The following is a 23,892-nucleotide window of genomic DNA, read 5'->3' as shown; positions in this document are numbered from 1 at the left end:
AGAATGTAATAAAAGTACATTAACTTAAGGAGTGAGGAAATAATATGGAAAAAATCTTCAAGTAAGTACCTTCACTGGTTATGCTGAGTCTACCTCTTGCTTTTGTCATCATCAGAGTATGAAATTGGTGGACATCGGCCACCATGGCTCTCTTAAAGACATGTTTAATATGTTTAAATCCCTCCAGTACAAATACTGATTTATAAATACCTATGGGCCTTCATATGAAGGGAATAAGATACTGTAGAAGGTGATATTAGTAGCAAGAAACCTCTTGATGAATAGCAATTATAAAAGAAAAGTGTAATCGTGATCTTGCTTGTTATGGATTCTGTAACACTCTAGTAACTAAAAACAATTACAATATACATGCAAAAACAAAGTTTCTTTCAAAGATTATATATCATTAGTTAGTTAGGCTCCAACATACAAGCAATTACCTGGTTGAATTTGTTCACTCCACCAGCTTATATGTGATATTCCTTTCGCAGTATTCAACCTTAGAAATTGACCATTGAACATATTACTGAATGTTGTATGTCACAGATTTAAGTTAGTCAGAATTTAAATTTAGTAGGAATACAGAAGGGTCACTATGTTTCCTCCCCTCTGATTTCCTTTACATATATGCTCTTTTTTCCAATCCATATCCTTAATCTCAAGGCTTCTTCTGAGTCTGCGTTTGGGGTCTGCGACTTTCAATAGGAGTTTTCAATAGAACAACCTCTTTCCTTTCCTCTGCAAGTTCCTACACTCTAACAAATTTCTTCTAAGGAAAGCAGAGAGTAAAATCTTTTTTCTATGAGCACTGGACATCATCTACCAAAGAATTCCAGGTAGAGACACAAGCTTGTCCATATGAGCAAATGTTCTTACCAGTTTCAGAAGAGATGGCTTGGCAGTCCATGAAACTGCTGTCTAGGAGGATCCTGGTCAGTAGGAACTTGGTAGAACGTCTCTTTATCAAGAAGATTGTGGCCAATAAGGTCTTGCTATCTGATCTCCTCAATCAATGAAAAAGTCACTGACAAGCCCTTTGTGGATGAAGGATTCCTAGTATCACCAATGACAGTAAGGTATGGAGGAGAACACCACTATGATCTTGACTTCTCTAAGGTGCCAGGCAGATGGAATCCCTGTCAACAGAAACATGGTTACAAATGGTGTTTCTCTACACTGTTCCTGGACCCTTGCCTGCAAACATTAGTGAGGATTCCCTCAGTTTCCTTGACTTCCCAGTCTTTGTTATGTTAATCTCAATTGAACATGTACAAAGTGCCAGAGTCAGATCCGAAGCTGTTCTTCAAACAAAGCAAATCAATGTGCTCCAATGAGGCTTTCCCAGTGGTTGGTCCGCAATGGAGAGTTAAAACTTTTCTATTGGCACTCGAAAAACTATCCACCTGGGGCTCAGCGGCACCAAAGGCAGCTCAAAGGATGGTGCCGGTGTTGGCAGTGTGATTGGTGCCAAAGGCAAAAGTGTTGACACCTTCGAAAACATGGGCTTCCCCAGAAGCACCACAGACACCAGAGTCTGTGGTGGCACAGAAAATTGAGTTGTTGGGGTTAAATAAACTGGATTTGCAAGCCCTGCAGGATCAGGGTTACCCTTAAGGATTGACCGATTGGTACAAGGGCCACCCTGAAGATAAACAACATGAACTATTGTAAGTCCTTAACCTCGAAAGGATCAGCAGAAGGAGCCTGGAACTTTGGTTTAATTTTTTTAGGCACAGTAATAAGCTCCAAAGCCAAGGAAGAGACCAGCAATATGGGACAGCACTGTTGAGCCTCTAAACGAGTGGGAACGTTTTCTAGGGAAGATGAACTTTCCTTTATGTTTGTATTTGTTAACAATTTTTTAACACTTTATTCATACTACAGCACACAAAGAGCATTCAGGACATAATAAAGTATGAGCTGCATACATTTCGTCAGCATGGCATATATATTGTATTAATAGAAACCATATCTGCATCACTTCACAATTATATTATGTATATACTTCCACTGTTAGTGTGAAGGTGCAGGATCAAAAAGAGTACTCCTGTCCTGTGTGGTGTTCTGTAACTAAGCAATGAGGTAATGCTCTACAATGTATGGTTGGATGCTAACATGGAATGTTGAGATAATGAGATTCTGAGTCAGTTGCTCTGTGATCTTGATGTGGATGGGGTCTCTCAATAGGATTATTCATCAAAGAAGATTTACTTCATCCTGTGAAGCTGTGTGGACCATTGCTGGTGAACTTGAAATTTGGCAACGAGTGACGTGCCGTCCAATCAGCCACTCAAGTGAAGATTTAAATCATGGACACCTCAACTCTACAATCAAATTCTGTCAAAAATATTATTTCACGAAACATCAATTGGGGGGAGATAGGTAGAAACATATGATAAGGTCACTCAGTTTCCACAAGTTTAACATCGTAATCTAAAGACAGTGAACTTAATTATTTGCTGGTATCTTCATGTACCAGTTAGCTACCCAAAACCCTCAACCAATATTAGCCACTAGTGGTGTTAAGTGGTCACCACTATGGTGTTGTATCGGGCAGCTTCATCATTGTGGTTTGCACCTAGGTACTCGCTTCCATAGGTGAGTATCACCTCTTCTCAGGGGAAATTACTGGTTGGATCCGTATAGTGAAAAAGTTACAATTACCTGTTATATGTAAAAATGTACGTTTAAGATAAGTGCAGTATATAGTGGTAAGATAAAAAAAAGGTGGTGATGTCATTCGGACGTGTAAATTGCCCTTAACATCACTTGTGTAGGTCAACATGTTTTTGCCATTATTGCTCAAATGGCCTTTGTCAGGACTGGCTCTAGAGATCGACAGATACCTTGTGACTAGTAAGTATCTACTTACGTGTCTTTGAACTGATAATTTTACTGTAAATAATAGTGGCTTACACTCAGCCTTCTTGTTATCCTCTAACCGCCTCATAGGTACTGGGTGAGGCGAGGGTGTCGTGACTTTTTGTCTCTGACGGCCCCTCGGTGTCCCAACCTAGAGCAATCTCATGAGATTGATCTAGGTTAGGACACCGAGGGTCCGTCAGAGACAAAGAGTCACAAAACCCTACACCTCACCTAGTACCTATGAAGCGGATAGAGCATGAGATTGATCTAGGTTGGAACACTGAGGGTCCGTCAGAGACAAAGAGTCACAATACCCTTGCCTCACCCAGTACCTATGAGGCGGATGGAGCATGAGATTGATCTAGGTTGGGACACCAAGTGTCCGTTAGAGACAAAGAGTCAAGCAGATGCCATCCATGGCGGCAATGAGGGCAATTTTCGTGCTGTGGTTGGGTCTGAAACCGGACTGAGTGGTAGTGAGGAGTTGGTGGTTGTTGAGGTATAAGGCGAGGCGGACATTGATGATTTTCATGAAGACCATGGCCAGGAATGGTAGCAGGGAGCGTTGACGGGTCCGAGGAGGGTTTTTTCAGAAATGGGAGGCCAGTAGTGTGTTTCCAAGTGTCTGGGAAGTTTGCAGAAGTGGTGGAGATGTTCAGAATGGATGTGAGCATGTCGCTGATAGGTTGCAGTCATCTGGAGTAGGCATGGTGGGGGCCTGGGTCCGATGGGGCCCTTAAGTGTAAGGACTACAATGAGGCCGCATTTGTTTCTGGGCTGGTGATGGGCTATGTGGTTAGCATTTGTTCTTTGGATATGATCGGGAGGCATTTAACATGGTCTTTCCGGTCTGGTTGTGGTTTGAAGTTGCTGTAAAGGGTGGTAAATTTGTTGCTGAAGAATTGAAAGAGATTGCTGCAGATGTCCTGTGAGCGGGGTGATCAAGTTGGAGACGGCCTCTGATGAGGTGAAAACCTTCACAATGTTGAAGTTTTCTGTGCTTCTGTTGGTGCTGTCATCGATGCGGTGCACCAGAGCAACGAGCTTGGTGGTCTGAATCATTTGTTAGTAGTGTCTGAGGGAAGCTCTGAATTTGCTCCTGTCAGCATTGTCCTGACTCTTTCTCCATTTGCGCTCCAGTTGTTTGCAGTGGAGCTTCATCAGTCTTGGTTCCTCCATGTAATGCTGCGTTTGAGGAGAGCTAGGAAGTCAGCACAGGAGGTTGTCTAATTGTTGATATTCTTGATAGCTTTTGGGGTGCTGTTGCTATGTTTGGGTTGACAATGTTAAGAGCAGTGTTCCAGTCCTTGTCAGTATTGCTGTTTCACTTTCGGAAAGCTGGTCTGGCAGTGGTGCATGTGCGTGGGACTGGGACTGGGATACTGAATTTGATGAGGGGGTTGTCTGTCCAGGAAACTGGTGTGGGCTCGTGGGATGTATGGTTGTTATTTGTTATTGTTTTCTATACAGCCCAGAGGTGATATCTGCGACCAAAAGACAGATACACTAAACAGGCATTTTTACTCAGTTGCTTTTGAAAGTTCCTAAGTACACTGCACCAAGTGTATTGCCTTTTGGCATCTTGAAACCGTGGAAACAGATATTTATTGTAACCTCCCAGCCCCCGAGGAGATCCAAGGAAACACAGAAGTGGGTTAAGTCAGGGATATGTTCCTGCACAAGGGAGATTAGAGGGAATGGCCATGTTCTGGAACAAAATGGCTGAAAATCTGCCAAAGGGCATGTTCAGCACACGCACTCGACCAACCAATTAGAATAAGGGAAATCAGGCTTGCTCCACCTGATTGGTTAAATTGTACGGAATGAGAAAATATATGATTTGTAAGCTTTCGATATAATCCTGAATTTGAGTCAACAAGTGAACAGTGCAACAAAAACAATGATACTGCCACAATGTAGTGGTCTGTGCTAATATTACATAATTTGTTGTGCAGACAACATTCCGAGCTAATCTCCCATGTATTAGGCATTGCCGGACTACAGATATTCAGGGCAACACTTCCTTTGAAAGCGTTCCAGAATGTGTTTCTTCATTTAAGAAATGCAACAGAATGTTGAGCAGATGTGCTAAAAAATACAGAAAATATCTCCACATTTTCCAATATATTTTCAGAATGCAATGAGATATTGATTGGAGGTTTGCACCCATAATTAGCCCTGAATGTGCTTAACACAACACATAGTTTGCCTGGTTGCACTAAGAGCACAAAGAGGTGCTGTTGTGGGAAAAACCTAATACTGATGTTTTCCAAAAAGCACTGGCACTCAGATGCATAAACACTCTGATTGTGAAAGGGTTAACCTTAAGAAGCAAATCAATGAGGGCAACAGCAGGGGTAGGTCAGTGAACAATGGTTGGTATTGCCTCTTTCAAGCTCTAATCCAAAGCTTGAAAGAGTGCAGCAGCAGTTGTTTCATCAGTCCATGACTCATCAAAGGTGAACTGATGAAAAGGTCTAATGCACAGGACCTGTTCTTAAGAAAGCTGCCGCATTCATCTGGTCCTCTTGGATAGTCTGTCTTTCTCTAAAATCAGCCCAAAAGGCGGTCAAAAAAAGTATTGTAGACTTTGCTGCAAGATTAGTGCACAAAGCTAAAGCATATTTCGTCACATGACAAAACACAAATTACACTTTTGATATGCCATTGGGAAATACCCGAGGGCGGCTCATGATATTCAGCCAGTATTGCCTTGAAAACACATAATTTATATATCATAGGGCGGCCAGCATATTTTCCTGGTGGTGACATGTCACCATCTGGAAAGACCATCTTGAAGTGGTGTATTCTGTTTCTGTGGTGACATCAGGAATAAAGGGGAAGTGGGCATGCACCATCTTGGAATGGGATGATGAACATGCTGATACAGAGTTTGTGTTTGACACCATGCATAAAACACCATGCTAGTCCCGGCCGTGAAGTGCGTGACTTGCTAACTTCCTTCTGAACTCGTAGAACTAGGGAAGCGAGTGAGCCTGTGGTGTTGCTCTGGAAACTTTTGAAGGCAACTACTAAGGTGCCACTCTGCGTGCCGACAGCAATTGCTGAATCTGCTGCTTAACCTCCATGGTTGTCTCTTGATTTGGATACCGATTCCATTCTCCTTCTGTAAGGAGAAAGATCCAACCAAACTGCAACGAACAACATCATCCTGTAAACTGTTCCGCCCCTGTTGCCCATTGCTGACATTTTAAACTGGACCTCCTAGACAATCCGCGGCAAGATGTATAGTTCGGTTGAATGTCATCTTCTTACCAGAGAGGCACCCGGTCACTTCTGGGCAGCCCCATTCTCATTTACGAGAAGTAAAGCGATCATTACTGATTAGTAAAAGTATTTCCTTCAATGAGATTTGCAAAGCAACTATAGTGGGGATGGGCGACTTCTTTGTCAGATGTGACTGAACTGACTTTGAACCTAGAGTAGATGTACAAAGTCACTGAAAACTTTTTCATTTCTCCCGACCTTGGTTTCCTGGTTTTGCCGCTCACCTTCCTAGAGTTTGCTATTCTGTTCAGTGTCCCTTATTATCAATTAAAATCCCATGATATAGAAAATCCTAATAACCTGGAATCCAAAGTGTACATCCCCGAAATCCTCTTTGAAATCGCAGGCAACCCACCCACCACCCAATAGAAAACCAGGGTGGAAAATCTTTTCTGAAGTTACCCAGAAAAATGTATTGAAGAGATAACTGAAAGTGCAATGCACTAGAGGACTTAGGTATAGCCTGAATTGTGTATGGTGGCAGAATCCTTGTTGGTTTAAGGTTAGCCGCCTGTGTGTTTCTTAACGTAAAGTTCGGCATATGGAAGAATACACCATGGGGGTGCTTTGAAATAATTTTCTGATTTGATTATTAAAAAAGAAATTGATACACTGTGTGCTTGCTGTTTGTCACAGCCATCTAGCAGAGACACAATTAATAGCCCTAAAAGTATTTTAACTGATCTGAAGTCACAAATTGAGTTTCCCAGTAGTACTGTTGTAAACAAAGAGTTTGATGCATTTATGGAGCCTAGGGACAGAACCGCGGGAGAACAGACAAACAGTTCACGTTACTTGCGTCAATTTGTGACTGTGCTCCTGCTCACTCATTCTTATCTCAGCCTCCAGATCCCACACTCTTGGAAGTGTTTCCTCTAAGGCCTTTGCGGGGAGGTGGGGGTGACTAAGGGTGCAAGACACGGGTGGGAGGGACTGAGGCACCGAACAGATGTACTTTCATGAGAGGTGCAGGAAGAACAGCGAGGCCATACAGTAAGTAAACAGGAGCAAGTGCACTGGCCAGAGAGGGCAGAGAGACCCAGAGGCGATAAAGCAGACAGGAGGATTTGAGACAGAAAAGACACTGAAGAGAGCAGCGGGAGTAGAAACTGCCAGAAAGGCACAGAGCTGCCTGGGAACCGGGCACCCAGACACATTTGCATGCACATGGACAGAAGCGACGGAGACATTTCACAGAGAGAGAGAAACTGACAAAGGGTCATAGCAACTGACGTCACCGCCAGGCCGCTCCGTGGACCTTCTTCGATGCTGCAATATTGGGGAACTGACACGCTCTGAGCCTGGCACAAAGGGCCTGAGAGGGCCAGAGCAAACATTCTACGGCGTGGCACAGTGGGGCACTGGGGCTCAAGCAACGGGAGAGCCACTGAGAACATCTTTGTGGACTGGCAGGCTGAGAGCTCAGCTGGAATTTTTCGTGGGCAGCTACAGTGGGTGCTTGGCTCTCAAGGAATGGATGGGCCCAAGTGGGGTTTTTGGTGGCCTGGCTTGGCGAGATCTTAAATGTGGGGGACTGAAACGGTCGGAATGGAAGTCGTCGTCGACTAGCAAAACAAGGTCTCAGCTCTCAAGGACCAGGGAAGCCATCGTGGTATTGTTCTTGTAGTGGTACAGCGAGTAGTCAATACTGATCGTTTTGGGCTCAAGGACTGGCAGACGTCTTGGAATGGCACGGTGAAGGCTTGGCGTCCAAGGACACCAATGGAAATGCCAGTGTATTATACATAAAGGGGGGACGCTTTGAAAGGTAAACACCCCTCAAGCAGCCGGCCTCGTGGACAAGGAGTGACACCAAAGTAAGAGGCCTGGCAGCAGTGCTTAATTTGTGAAATAATAAGTTTCGGGGCCCTCGTCAGGAGGCCATTGCAGCTTGCACCTCCCATTGCCCATGCCAGCGCTGTTGATGACAGTATCAACACAACTATTAACCATCACAGTTCGACAAGTCTGTCAATTCGTTATTTCAGGCCCCCAAAGCTATAAGAATTGCATAAGCGTCAGGTATTAGTCATTTTTTATTAAGGACTGCTCTTCTGCTAATCTCTAAATTAGACAAAACAGCGCCATCATATGCCAGACTGTCATAAGTGCCGATGTTGACAATTAAGTGCTGGTACCCAGCACCAGAAACCACCAGCTCAAATTAAGCACTGCCTGGCAATATGGAGAACCACATGAAGAGTCGCGGTTCACCCTTCCCCCGCTGGGCTCTCATAGGCCTCCTCTGCCTCTTGGTTGGCAACAGCAGCCAGGGCAGAGCCGAAGTTCCCCCGCCAGAGGCACAGAACAGACATCTGCCACCTGACGACGTCTTCCAGAGGAAAGGTACGAGCTGTGGGCATCTCTATCAAGGCACCCGATAGAGGGAGTGGGGCACGGGGATAGGTGCTGTGAAAAGATGTTCTGTTAGTCAATGCTAGATTTGGAGAAAAAAATACTCTGTGGATCCATAAACTGGGGGTCAGGGCATGGCAGAGGAAAGGGGTGGAAACACTAGGGGCAGAGCTTGAAATACAGGGTCTGACAGTCAAGAATACATTTATTTAAAGAAACAAATGCTACAAAGAAATTTGCTACAAGGACATATGTGACATTAAATCTCTTCTTGCTTTGACCATAATGAAATTGTACTAAAAAATATTTAACAGGGTTAAGAAAAGGAAAAGAAACCTGCTGCAGAGATCATTGTGTGCCCAGCAATTTTAAGGGAATTATAATAGCGGTAAGATAACGCTAGTGGTTAACACAGATCTGGGAGAATTATGTGATTTGTCCAGTCAAGAGATTTGACTCATAAAGTAGCATAGGAGGTTCATGTGCCTGCTGCAAAGCACATCATGTAAAACACAGATCACATATTTGTATTTTATGTAGATAGGTAAGTGGGTCACTGCATTTGACATTGAGATCCTTTTGTTACTTCCAGTTCGTAAGTTGCAATCCTTCTAATAGAGCACAATGATCTATTTACCGGCATCAAGGAGCTACATGCAAACTGTAAGTCATGGGTTTAGATCCTTTTGTGTTTTTATTCTTTTGTTATTTTAAGATTGCAAAGAAGGGTTCCTTTGGGAAGTAATAAAGTGTTGTTAGTACAGGCAACCACAAACACTGCATTACCATTTTATATGCTGACTATCTTACTCCCTACCATTCACTCTTAACATATAATGTCTACAAGTACGGATCATATGTGATTCCAACCCCTTACATCCCTCATCATCTTATGTAACTTTTCCTGTACATTGATTTACACACTTATATGATTTATAGTGCCTCTGTATGTGATGTAAAGTTCTCTGGCGCCCTACATTGGGATGAGTAGTGATGTAAAATAATTACATTAAAAAAAATAGAAGGTGCCATTTAAATCAGTATTTGTGTAAATGCATACACACACAAAAATCTTGCATTCTTACAGTACATGCACGTCTCTTGAATAAGATGTTGAACAAAGTCAAAAACCTAGCTCCAAATAATAGTTTCGCTAAAGTACTTGTGTAGTGATAAGCTGTCTGCCTTTGTTTCCTTCCATTGCATTGGCATCTAGGTAATTGGCTCTATATAGCTCCCAACCAGGATGATACTTGAACAGAAAAAGGGCTGATGTCCCTTTAAATCAGGCCTTTGTGTGTGTCTGGCTGGAAGTGAAAATAAAAATCCCCCTTGCTGCCTGCAGGTTGTTGCTCCAAGTGTAATGCAGACAACATGCGGTCGCTGCTGAATTATAATCTGGTGTCAGAAAATTACACCAAGATAAATTAAGCATATTTCCCTGGATAGGTCAAATCCCAGATCTGGCACAGAAATAGCTGCTGGAGTTAGAATATGACGAGATCCTCCTACTTTCTAGCACTGATGTTAGTGTAATCTTTAGGGGATAACTGAATGAATTACATGGCTTTGCTCGTTGTATGAAGTGATTTGCTTACCAAGCCCTGCAAAGTGCCAGGAAGGCGACGGTCACTCAGAGTGAAAACCAGGCTTCTACCTAAACTTTAAAAGAGGACACTATAAAAAGAGGCAGAAATGAGGGGGTTTGGATATCAGATTCCGGCCCTTAAGAGGAGAGAACCCTGGCTTCGCTTCTGGGACATGTGTGCAGTGAGAAGTTCGACTGCCGCAGTCTGGGGGTCACTGTTTGATGACTAGATTCTGAGGGCTCTAGAAGGCCTTTAGAAGGGTAGGTAAGTCAGCACTAGCATTTGATGTTGCCTAGGGGTGTAATTCGCATACATTTGGTGGAAGGTAAGCAGCAAGGTAGGCAAGTCACAGATTAAGAGCCTGCATAGCATAGGGCCCTGTATCCTTCTCTCAGTGGTGTAGAGTGATGTGTTGAGCAGCCTGGGGCTGTTAAGGGCGCTGTCTCTTCAATGAAAGGTATGCAGTGAGTGGGTTGGGTCCTTAGAGGGAAGCAAACACAAGGAGATGGTGGACGGAGCGCTGATCATTTTTAGACGCTCACCGCCAGCCACAGATCTGGGTTGAATCCATCATCATTCTTTAGCTCACTTCACCACCTCCGTTCAGACCCAGCTATATGCAAATCAGTCTTGACCCTGTGCCTCGTGGGAACAGTCCAGCCTGAACTGACAAGCCAGGTCATCCCTGAACCAGAAACAAGCATCTGGGACCGGTTTCTGGGTAACACCCTTCATCAGCCAGGCTAGCTTGAATCCAGTTGCAAAGTGAGCAAGGGACCCACGTCTGGGCATACCCTGCCAACTTAGGGCGAACAAAGCAAACACAAGGAGATGATGGACGGAGCGCTGAAACCTTTCAGACACTCACCCCCAGTCACAGATCTGGGTTGAATCCATCATCATTCTTTAGCTCACTTCACCACCTCAGTTCAGACCCAGCTATATGCAAATCAGTCTTGACCCTATGCCTCGTGGGAACAGTTCAGCCCGTTTTGCCAAACCAGGTCTTCCCTGAACCGGAAACAAGCATCCTGGGACCAGTTTCTGGGTAACAACCTTCATCGGCCAGGCTAGCTTGAATCCAGTGGCAAAGTGAGCAAGGGACCCACGTCTGGGCATACCCTGCCAACTTAGGGCGAACAAAGCAAACACAAGGAGATGATGGACGGAGCGCTGAAACTTTTCAGACACTCACCCCGAGTACCAGATCTGGGTTGAGTCCATCATCATTCTTTAGCTCACTTCACCACCTCGGTTCAGTCCCAGCTATATGCAAATCAGTCTTGACCCTGTGCCTCGTGGGAACAGTCCAGCCAGAACTGCCAAGCCAGGTTTTCCCTGAACCGGAAACAAGCATCCTGGGACCGGTTTCTGGGTAAAACCCTTCATCAGCCAGGCTAGCTTGAATCCAGTGGCAAAGTGAGCAAGGGACCCACGTCTGGGCATACCCTGCCAACTTAGGGCGAACAAAGCAAACACAAGGAGACGATGGACGGAGCGCTGAAACTTTTCAGACACTCACCCCCAGTCACAGATCTGGGTTGAATCCATCATCATTATTTAGCTCACTTCGCCACCTCAGTTCAGACCCAGATTTATGCAAATCAGGCTTCACCCTGTGCCTCGTGGGAACAGTCCAGCCCGAACTGCCAAGCCAGGTCTTCCCTGAACCGGAAACATGCATCCTGGGACCGGTTTCTGGGTAACACCCTTCATCAGCCAGGCTAGTTTGAATCCAGTAGCAAAGTGAGCAAGGGACCCACGTCTGGGCATACCCTGCTAACTTAGGGCAAACAAAGCAAACACAAGGAGATGATGGACGGAGCGCTGAAACCTTTCAGTCACTCACCCTGAACGGGACGGGTATGCCCAGACGTGGGTACCATGCAATCCATGCCACTGGAATCAAGCTATCCTGGCTGAAGAGGGGTGAAACCCCGAAACCGGTCCTAGGATGCTTGTTTCCAGTCCAGGGAGGACCTGGCTTGGCATTTCGGGCTGGACTGTTCCCATGAGGCACAGGGTCAGGACTGATTTGCATATGGCTGGGTTCAAACTGGAATGGCATGGTGAGCAAAAAAACGATGGATTTAGGCCCACATTTCTGTACTGGGGTGAATGTATGACATTGTTCTGCATTCTGTCCATCAACTGTTGTGTTTGCATTTGTCACCCCGAGTGGGACGGGTATGCCCAGACGTTGGTCCCCTGCTCTCCATGCCACTGGAATCAAGCTATCCTGGCTGAAGAGGGGTGAAACCCCGAAAGCGGTCCTAGGATGCTTGTTTCCAGTCCAGGGAGGACCTGGCTTGGCAGTTCGGACTGGACTGTCCCCATGAGGCGCAGGGTCAAGACTGATTTGCATATGGCTGGGTTCAAACTGGAATGGCATGGTGAGCAAAAAAACGATGGATTTAGGCCCAGATTTCTGTACTGGGGTGAATGTATGACATTGTTCTGCATTCTGTCCATCAACTGTTGTGTTTGCATTTGTCACCCCGAGTGGGACGGGTATGCCCAGACGTTGGTCCCCTGCTCTCCATGCCACTGGAATCAAGCTATCCTGGCTGAAGAGGGGTGAAACCCCGAAAGCGGTCCTAGGATGCTTGTTTCCAGTCCAGGGAGGACCTGGCTTGGCAGTTCGGACTGGACTGTCCCCATGAGGCGCAGGGTCAAGACTGATTTGCATATGGCTGGGTTCAAACTGGAAGGGCATGGCGAGCAAAAAAACGATGGATTTAGGCCCAGATATCTGTACTGGGGTGAATGTATGACATTGTTCTGCAATCTGTCCATCAACTGTTGTTTTTGCATTTGTCACCCCGAGTGGAACGGGTATGCCCAGACGTGGGTCCCGTGCTCTCCATGCCACTGGAATCAAGCTATCCTGGCTGAAGAAGGGTGAAACCCCGAAACCGGTCCTAGGATGCTTGTTTCCAGTCCAGGGAGGACCTGTCTTGGCAGTTCGGGCTGGACTGTTCTCATGAGGCACAGGGTCAAGACTAATTTGCATATGGCTGGGTTTAAACTGGAATGGCGAGCAAAAAAACGATTGATTTATGCCCAGATCTCTGTACAGGGGTGAATGTATGACATTGTTCTGCATTCTGTCCATCAAATGTTGTTTGTGCTTGGGTCCTTAGAGGGACCACTCTCCCTTGTATGTATATATGCACTTATATTTGTGTAGTGAAAACCCAGTTAGAGAGCAGTCATTGTGATCATGCATGGGAGACAGGTTATGTATGTAGTTTCCCTCTGTGTGGGCAGGTTGTGCTCTTTGGAGAGATGAGTTTCCAAGTTCTTTTTATCTTTCAAAGGGCTAAGGCAGTTCTGATGTTGATGTAGATGTTGTTCCAGATCCTGGTAGCATAGACAGTGTCTTCGAGTATTTTCTTTTTTGAACTACCCAAGCACCAGTCTGGTGATTTCTTGGGTCCTGGCTTGGAACTTTAACCTGAGATGATGATCGTTTCAGTTTGGTATGCTGGGGTGTGGTTTTAGACCTCTGTGTTGGTCTTCTATGGTACTTTGAAGATGATGCAGATGTGAAGGGGGAATCAGTGAAATTCCTTCATGTTGGAGTGACAGGCTCAAGGTTGTTCAAGCCTTGGATGATATAAACTTCAGTGTTTAGCTTGCGTTGCAGGGAGGCCAGGCTAGTGTTGGAGAGGCCACCGAGCAGAGTGTGGCTTCTATCCAGGCGATAGAGGCCTAGGGTTTGTACTGTCATTCTAAATCTATCTGTTTTAGGTAGGCACGGTTTCACTTTTTTTTTTTTAGGAAGGAGAGCTGATACCATGCTGTCTTCGTTTTTTAACTATGTGTTATTTGAAGGAGAGGCTGGTGTCAGTTACGATTCAGATTGATTCATTATTGTCGGTCAGTTGGGGTGAGTCTAAGGAGCAGGAATAAGAATGGAAGAGGGGGCAGGAAGCAGCTATAACCACAGGAATCAAATCACAGAATCACACAATCCTGAATCACGGTGAGAGCTTTTTCACAAGTGGATTTAGGATTTGTCTAGGAACAGACCTAAAGCAATGGATTCAGCATATTATGGAACAGATACATAGAACTCTGGCACCTATTGAACCCGAAACTGGAGTTACAGTCACATAATAAAGCCTGGCAAAATAACTTCGAGTTATCCTCAGAAACAGTCCACATGCCTGTCAAAAATGTAAAACGATATTTTCGAACTGATCTTAGAGGAAAAAGCAAAAAAGACACCGGAGAGTGCCAGAGCTGTTTAGTAGGCTGGTTTGAAGGAGACAAGGTTGCTTGTAGAACCTACGCCCTGAAAGCAAGAGGGCTGACTGAGATAGATATGAGTGCGCAAATGTGCGTGTGAGGGAGTGTGAGCTTTTGAAGGTGGTTACAGAACTTTGCAACTACATGAAAGTTACAATTGTATGGGCCCTTACACTCCTCCATAAAAATTATGATTTTTTTGCCACAATTTGTGCTGTATCTATCTTTACCATTCATAAAATTATTCTGATACAGATATATACCTTGCAGGATTCCAATTCCAGTCCGTCCAGCTAATCCTGATTAGAGGATTACAAGTGAGGTACAAATTGCGCACTTGAGGGCTTTTTACCCACAAGATTTACACCAGGTAAAATCCGGGTCAATTCTGGCAGGCCAATAACGCACATTCTGAGTTTGTGCACTATTAACACGCTGTCCTCCACGCTGAGGTTGGAAACCCAGAATGGCGAGAAAAATGAATACCAGCTAAATACATTCCTTGTGAGACCAGTCTTTAGCAGGTAGACAATTATCTCGCTTCGGGGGTAACAATTATGACTTCACTCGGGCGAATGTAAACTGGGAATCAAGACCAGCCGGAAAAGTGCAAAGTCTGCGTGACTCAAATCAGAACTTGCAAAACCTTCCACCAGAACAAAAAAACACAACTTTACATACGTGTGTGTGCGTTTTGAGTATCTGTACATTTGTTTCTGCTCTAGCATGAAGTGAAACAGCCTGCCTCATGACAGAAAACCTTTTTACAAATGCATTTTTTTGTTAAAACCACATTGGAAGGATGATGCTGCCAGGCACGGCCATGGATAGGATGGGAAGTATTCGTTTCCAATCACGCATTTAGTTCCAAAAGCTAGCACGAGAATGAGAAGATTCAGCAGTTCCGGCGTAAGAGAGAGAAAAAGAGAAACAGGCGACAAGATCGAGTGAAGGCTCTTTTCCCGCCAGCCCTGGCTGTCTTGTGCGTCACTGCCCACCGCCGCGAGACGATTAGCCAGAAAGAGGGACAGAGCGTACTCCAGCCTGCTTATCTCAGGGCAGCATGTGTGGTGGGAGAAGAAACGAGTGTGTGTGTGTGTGCTCTACTCCAATGCAGCGGGCGAGTGCCTCTCACCCCACTCTTCCTCCCGACACGTTGCTCGTGCCTACTGCACCCTGGATGCACCAGGCTGCCAGAATGACCCCGACACATGTCTTCCTTTCTGTCTATGGCAGTTGTAGAGCTTGCAGTTCAAGTCAGAGCTTGCCTCGTTGTAATTGAAAGGAGACGAGGCTGCGGCTCAGGCGTTCTTGTAGTGTCTGCTCAGTTTGCTAAAAATGGCAGATGTGGAGTTTCTATCTGAAGCTCTGGTGTTCTTATAGATTGTAGATGGGTGAGATGCTTGAAAAAATAGGTGTGGAGGGAGGATCCATCTTAAACTCTGGTGTTTTAGGTATTCGCGCAGGTGATTGGCTGCAAACACCTGGAGTGGCATTTCTTGTAAGGCTTTAGAGTTCTTAGGTATGCACGAGGTGGACGTGCTAGAAATGTTGGTGGTGGAGGCACCATTTGCAGCTTCTGTGTTCTTAGGCAGGCCTGTGGTTTTTGTCTGAAGCTTTGGTGTTCCTATGTAAGTGTGCAGTGTACGTCCTGGAACCATCAGATGGGGGTTGTTTCAGCCGAAGCCCTAGTGTTCTTAGGTATGTGTGCAATATTCTTGTTAGAAATTCCAAATGTGGCAGGCCTGTCTGAAGCTCTGTTGTTTATTGGAATTTCTGTGATGTGCTTGGTAGTAAGGGCATACATGCAGATTTGGTATGGAGTTCTCTTATTGTTAGATATGTGTGTGGTGGACTTATTAGAAAGGGCAGGTATTGATAGGTATGCAGATTTCGTCTGAAGCTCTGGTGCTCTTAAGTATGTATGTGGGGGCTTGCTAGAAGCATCAGGTGTGGAGGTATCACCAGAAGCTCTGATGTTTTAGATGTGTGTACATACCTAAGAACACCAGAAATTCTGTCAACATCTCTAGACGTGGCATTTACAGCAAGCACATGCAACGTATTTGCTAGAAACACCAGATGTAAGGGGTTCATTATTATTTGCCCAGTGAAATTGGTAAAAACAATGTGTAGAGGTCCTGTCTGGTGGTTGGTCGGGCATAGTGCGATTTTAACTCCACTAGAACTGTGTCCCGTCTTTTGCTGAATGGACCCCACTTTGTTTATCATGAAGACGCTACCAGTTGGTGGTTGAATTGTGTGTTTAGACCCTAAACTTGTTTTAGAGGTATAGTCTCTTGTATTAATTGTCGATAGTTTGAATGTGGTTCTCTGTGGGTTGCCACAGGAGACTTTTGAGTTGTGCGTGATGTGATCCTATTTTCTTATTCGTGTTATCAGTCTGGCCATGGCATACCATGTTGTTCAATAAAGAGCAGGGCTGGTGGGCCACCATGTCTATAAAAAACGTGCTGTTGCCGTCTAATCTAGAGACAACGAAGGCCTGTAGTCCGGTCTGCTTTGGAGGAGAGATGCAGTATTTTTTTGATAATCCTTAGAGAAGAAGGTGCCCAAACTATTTACATGCTTAGAAGCTAAGAGTGCGAGTGCCTCTACTTCCCCTATTGCTCTTATTCTTTGCTACTCTAGCTCCTCCTCCCCTTTCTTCGTCACACAGCGGAAGTAACTCCATTTGGTACCGTACTCTTCTTAAAAAAAATTTAATAAACAAATTTCATTGAAATTTTGAGTACATCCAGGCCTGAAAGGCCTATACTGTACTCTTTTCTAGTACAGTTATCCTTGCATCTTGAATAATTACGGTGCAACAAAAGAAATTAAAATGGGAAGATTAACATTATCAGGAACAGTGCACTTAAGTTCAGAGTTCAAGTCCAGGGGGCTAAAGCAGATTCTGCCTCAGTGACAGAAGGTCTGCTGTATGAAGTAGTAGAGGGAAGTGAGTTATTTGAGTCAGTCAGACAAAGTAAGAAAACCACCACTGCTGGGAACCCAATGGTGCTATCAGGAAATTGGAAGAAAGAAGACTCATGTATAACATGATGATTACCTTGTGAAGCAGCTTAAAGGTATAGAGCAGCAGAGGATTCTGTGCTTCAAGTCAATAAAAAAGGTTTCTTGCAGAGAGGATTAATGCTACCCTGTCCACAATTCATCTGTTTGGCCTTCTCTGGTCTTTGAAGTTGCAAAAACATTTTGTATAGTATGACTTCATATCCTTTAGAGGGTTCCGAAGTCTTAGTATGTGCACCTTCTTTATCAGTTTTCCCGGTAAAATAGAGAGATATAAAGAGAGGGAGAGGCGAGAAAGAGATAGTCTCCCGAAATGCCTTAGCTCATGGACCTGTCACCAACTTGCAATTGTCTTTAAAGCTCCTCATTCGTATTTGAAGGAATCTGATGTTATAATAACCTCTGGATCTGGTATTTGGAATGGAACGCTGATCTGCACATTGGAATTTGGGGACCAGCATTAGGGATCCCTTTACAGAATATGAAATTTGAATCTTCTGTGTCAGGGAGTCACTCTGCAAGTATATTTCTGTTGACCTTTTGTGAGAACTGGCCTTCAAGAAGCAAGAAGGTAGGAGAACCAAAGACATACAAACTCTTGAGAAAATAACTTGGGACCGAATGACCTGGATCATGAAGTGAAGAATAACAGAGAAGCTATGGAATGAATTAATCCCTAACCGACAGTGGATAAAATCCAGTAGCCTTGGGAAGTTGTTTCTCACCGATGCAGATTTAAAGCTATTCTTGACTCTACTGGGGCCTTAGAGCATCAAATTAGCCGCAGACGGAACACCGGACAATTCAGATCTGTTTTTTTTAATCCAAATGACTGTTTGAGGTAGAGAAGTGTTCATTTAGTGGTACTTGGACTGATTTATTCGCAGTTTCTTACTGGTTCAATCTTTTCTGAACTTCTATGGCGAAAATTATTGGTGGTTCTTGGTCATACAGTGTTTCCCAGGCCAAAAGGACAATTAGAAAACTGGAGGACACCTGATAATGGGCAGTGTAAAATATAAACAAAAGGATAATCTTTTATGGAGAGAGGTCTAAAATGCTCTTCTGCTCTTCTTCTATTAGGACGGAGGCAATATTTTATTCATTTTATTGAACTGGGGTATTAATATTGCACAAACTGGGGCTGAGCTATACAAATATCACACAAAGTTAGGCCAACAAACTACAAAACAACCTAAGAACGACAGCTTTTCACTAGACTTGTGTTAATCCGTTTGTTATTAAATTAGGTGCACCGGGCGCCATTGGATTGTGGCTTGAAATTCGTATTGAAGCTGGGTGCATGGGAATGGGTGAAGGCCTGGAGGGCGAAGATAACTTCTTCAGGAATGTGTTAAGTGCGGGTTTCTGTGGTAGACTGCTCAACAGCTATTGAATAATGTGATTGGGGAAGATTTTGAAGGGCCTATAATAAACTGTAATAGGTGTCGGATGGAGGAGGTATGAGATATTTAGATAATTAAACGTGAAATGGTAAAATGATGTGATAAATCCAGATTATGGGCAGAGGTCAAATTAAGCATGTCACTTAATTAACACCTCTGTGGCAGCACATCTGGCTGACACCTCTACTTGGCTGCATGTGGCACTTATGATTCAGTAAGCCATTTTATAACCATCTGCCAGTCTCCGTTTGAATTCCATTTTTGCCTACTCAGAAATCATTTCTTCAAATGTTTGAGTGATACCATAATTTTATATGAGGACCTAACCATTCATTTTTTTGTAAGACAGACTGCCTTATGAGCCCGAAGCATTTTTCAAATGTAATATTTTTTCCATTCTTTTAGTATTATTTACTTCTTCACCCAGAAGGCTGAAAGCTATTTTAGAGAGTGGTGAACCTTTGTCAAGAGATCTGTAAAACACGTCACATTGCTTAGGTGGGCTTCATAAACTACAAAGTTTGTTGTCTGCCGGTGCCCTAAATGTATTGCCTGTGGCTGTAAGGACTGTAAGCAGTGGCGGCTGGTAGGGGACGGTGGTGGTAGGGCAGGGGAAGGTGGAGGGGAGGGCAAGATATAAATAAAAAATTAAACTTATCTGCTGGTTGCCGGGCCTAGCCACTGCCTCTTCTCCTCAGGAAGCAGGAAAAGGAAGTACCCAGGCTTCCAGACTCCCCTAGCAAATCCGTCGGTATTGTCCTGAGTGCCGTTGTTCGGCGCTCAGAAAGGGAGTGGAAGCCTGGGCATTTTCTCCACCGAGGCTGTAATTCAGCCTGGGTGGAGAACATGCATAACGCACATTACTTTTTGGCCGGCCCGAGATGGCCAGCCCAACAGTCATGCACACTTGAGGTGCAGCATCAGCCACTCCTCCTACCTGTGACGCAGGGAGCCCAGCCCATCCCCACCCTAACCTGGCGGCAACTGTAATACAAAAATAAAGTGATAATAATTGTCCGTTATTATCATTTTATTTTTTCCTTTGCACTGCTTTAAAGCAGTGGGACTGTAAGAAGAAACAAGTTACTTAATTGTAACCACTATCCGCCATTGTTGATATCTCAATTAGATTTAGATACTTAAATCATTCCCTCTCGACGAGGAGGGAGTCTTGAGATATTTTAATTGCAATACCATTAAATTGCACTAGAAAACAGTATAACACAATTTTACTTTAGTGAATGAATGAATGGAGGGACTTATAATAAGCGTAACTACAACACAAGGGCATCTTGGTGCTAGAACTAATAATGACCATAAATCAACAAATAAGTTACTTTTGAGTGCTCTTCTGAACCTTCAGTAATCCTGTCTTTTGCACAGGCGAAGCAGGAGGGTGCTCCAGAAAGAGTGCATAATTATAGAGAAGGAGCACGCTTTGCCCTAGTGAGGCACTGCCAGTACAGTGAGCCTGACAAAGTTGTCATTTAGTGATGAGAACAGTAAAATCTGCACAAAGAAAAGCGCAAACTTTTTTAAAGCTTTATGACAAAAGCGTCGCGCCCTGTACTGTATTTGCTAGGAGTCTAAGAGCCAATGCAGTTTCTGGCAAGTCCCTAAGACCCTGTCAAACTTTCTAAAGTTGTTGAGGAGATGCACAGATGCATTTGAATCCATTGTAATGCCTGGATGTCTAAGATACCATGCATTGGCATAATCTAACGTGGAGTTGACAAACGCATAGACCTCACAAGCTCATAAACGTTCAGAAATGAAGGCCACCTCATTTTATACTGGCAAGAGAAAACATCACTTTAATCTGAGATGAGAAGCAAAGGCCCTTATAACTCTAGAAACCGAAACATGTGTCCTCATCCACAGGGTCCAGAGCAATCCCTATACAGGCTGGCCAGAGAGCAGGGGACCACGAAGAATTATGCCCTAAAGCCAGAACTTCTGTTTTAGAGACATTTTTACCAAGCTTCAAAATGATTAGAGATTAGATTGTCATCTGCATAGGAGACTACTCTGAAGTTGAAAGCCTGGGTGACATTGTGAGAGGAATTTGAACAAGATGCAGGAGAACAATGAACAACGAGGAACAATATTCAGTCCAGAAAGACTCTTATCAATAAGACGGGATAGCTAAACATTGGGTTCCACTTCCACCAGACAGAAAGGATGCAAACCATAACTCAGCTCTTCCCTGCAAAACCACCTCTTCAAAACATGGCAAGGATTCAAGTGATATGCAGTACCAATCACAGCAGATAGGTCAAGCATTAAGAGGCAATGAATCCTTTATAGATTTACATGCTTGAATCAGAATAGATAGTAGCAATCATGTCATAATCCATACAGGTAGAACAATTACATACAGAGTAACCTTGAAATGGACTTGATGAAAGCAAAAAGAGGCTTGCTTTAATGGAAAATATGACTTAAGACCGCGCAACCCATTGCAGATTCCCTTGAAGAATCTGTATCCATGTTGCATTGTCTAATAAAAGTGTGGCACTTTTTCCATGTAGCCGCCCAGGAGCTGTCCAACAGAGAAACTCCAGCACAAAGTGCTGCTATGGTTGCTACCACCTTGTGGAATGAGCCAGCAATATAGCGCACAGGGAACAGGCAGTCCAACAGTGGCACAATACAATAACTGCTATTATATACCTCGTCATTGCTTGTTTTGAGAGCAAATGTTCTCTCTGCTGGAAGCTGCAAGCAACAAAAAGCTGTCCCAACTGTCAAAAGGATTTTGGGTGGATATTGCAGATCTTTAAGCATCTGCAAACATCATGCACTTTCTGCACACCTACAAGGGTTTTGGAAAAATGTCTTGAGCATAATTGGTTCATTTAGATGAGAGTTTGCAGGCAACCAAGGAATACTTTTCAGATTGGTGAGTAAGAGTACACTCTTTGTGAAAATGCAAGAATTGAGGTTTAACTGTGAAGTCATTAATTTTATTGACTCTTAACAGTTGCAGGAGCCAAAAGTAGACCTATTTTCCGTAAAAAAACTTGAGGTCTGTCTTATGTATTAGATCAAAAGGTTCCCTCAGAAGCTGACAAAGAATGGTATTAGGCCCCGATCAAAGAGCCTATGCCTGTATGGGCAGGAACCCTATAAACAGTCCTTTAAGTAACTCCTTACTGCTTGCTGTTGGTAAAAGAGATGTGGTTTCAGAAGATCATCCATATCTTGTAATAGAAGCCAAGTGAACCTTGATGGGGCGGGTGTTTAAGGCCTGACAGGGCTAGCTGCAGTAGACGGAACAACATTTGGTGTAGTCGTGCTGCTATTAGAGGTATTTTCATTTGGTTAGGCTAGTTGTAGTAGTAGATGAAGCTCTGACCTGAGTATATATTCCAGAAATTCACTGTGATGACTAGCTGAGCAATTTTCAGTGATCAGAGCCATGCCGATAAGCTTAGGGTAGCTGGGTCATAGTGGAGAATCTGGTCATTACCCCTAGACAGAAGACCATGGTGCTTTCCCAAGGCAAATGGAGGAGCCTCCAAAACGTGCAGAAAATCGGTCAACCATAGCTTGTTAGCCAGACTGGGGCTATGAGCATTAGCCGGCAAGGCTATCTAGTGGCTTTGCCGAGAACTCTTAGGATGAGAGGAAGTGATGAAATGGCATATGCAAAGGTCTTAAATCTTGAAATGGAATGGCATAAGCAAGTTGCCCCTTGACCACAGGTGCAACTGACTCCTGCCAAAGCACCGGCTTTTCGTGTTCAATGGTGTCGTGAATAGGTCTTACACTGGGTGACCCCTCTGCTAAAGACCCATGTTCACCGGATCCTGATATAAATCCTGCTTGTGGGACACTTACTGTCCTGCTGAGGGTATCTGTCCATGTATTGGTGATCCCTGGGATATATTTTGCTCTCTGTAAAATGCTGAGCACAATTGCAAATCCCATAGGAATTGTAGTTCTTTTAGAGTGCTAGAGAAATTGTTTCAACATTTTTTAATGTAAATTTGGAGGTGGTGTACTCCTTTCTCACCAACACCGGTGAGTTCTCCAACCATGGAAGAAAGATTTGCAAACCCATTCGGACTGCCCTGAGCTCTAGGACATTGATGTGGAGCTCTTTTTTCTAGGACCAACCAATACATCCTCCCTTTGAGCACTTGTAGGAGGGCACAGTACTTCTCCAACGGTACATCAATTGTCACGAGAGTTTGAGCCGCTTGAGTTTAAAATATACGTTTTGTATAATGTTGATTGACTTCAGCCACCATGCTAAGACATCCTTGATATGGCGTGATATGAATCTGATCATCAAAAAATAAGGCTACCCCAAGCCTCTGGGCACCAATTCTCCTTGCAGAGACTACACCTGTAGTCTGCAGAGAGGTATGAGAGGAATGTAGGAGGTTATTATGCCCGTAATGATTTGAAGTGACAGCAGACCTTGATTGTAACTTGTGGATCTGTTGAGTGAGTGACTTCAGACAGAGAACTCTTTCCTCTTACAGGAAGGCTTTGCCTGCCTTGGTCTCCAACATGGCTTCAAAGGATTTGAATAGGCTGAATATAGGATCTGGCTACACTGACAGACATGCCCAATGAGCTGAACAGTTTCTGAACAGTTTGTGTATTCGTGTGTGGATGTCTCTGCCATTGTCTTCCACAGCCTATCATCTAAATACAGAAAATGTAGTGACCTTCATGGTGTGGGAAAGCCACCACTGAAGTTATGCACTTCTTGATGATACTTTGTGGCAACACCATGCCAAAAGGCAAACCTTGAATTGATAGTGGCACATCGTTATTCAAATCATAAAAGATCTCCTCTTCTTGTAGCAATTACAGCACGTATTGAAACATCACTCATTGGAACAACCATTTCTTAAAAAATAGATCAATTGATGGATGGAAAGCTGAATAATGTCAAACATTCACCCCCAGTACAGAGATTATGGCTTAAATCCATTGCTTTTTTGCTCACCATGCCATTCCAGTTTTTACTCAGCCATATGCAAATAAGTCTTGACCCTGCTCCCATGGGAACAGTCCAGCCCGAACTGCCAGGCCAGGTCTTACCTAGACCAGAAACAAGCATCCTGGGACTGGTTTCGGGT

The 23,892-nt window shown here is 44.1% G+C and overlaps 1 protein-coding gene across 2 annotated transcripts in view; it reads left to right on the top strand.

Annotated features, from left to right (window-relative positions):
- The window catches only part of EPOR (erythropoietin receptor), a 272,782-nt gene that overhangs the window by 68,236 nt on the left and 180,654 nt on the right, over positions 1–23,892 (top strand). Inside the window, exon 1 of one of the 2 annotated variants that reach the window (XM_085600544.1) lies at positions 7,141–8,499. The exons of the other annotated variant lie outside the window; for it this stretch is intronic. Coding sequence (XP_085456670.1) covers positions 8,337–8,499 — 163 coding nt within the window. The 5' untranslated portion in view covers positions 7,141–8,336. Of the gene's footprint in view, positions 1–7,140; positions 8,500–23,892 lie in introns of those variants that run through there. 2 annotated transcript variants of the gene reach the window in all.

This window comes from Triturus cristatus, chromosome 4_2, assembly GCF_964204655.1.
Source record: "Triturus cristatus chromosome 4_2, aTriCri1.1, whole genome shotgun sequence".
Lineage (NCBI taxonomy): Eukaryota > Metazoa > Chordata > Amphibia > Caudata > Salamandridae > Triturus > Triturus cristatus.
The sequence above is the reverse complement of the archived record's forward strand: the minus strand, read 5'-3'. Positions and strand labels throughout refer to the sequence as shown.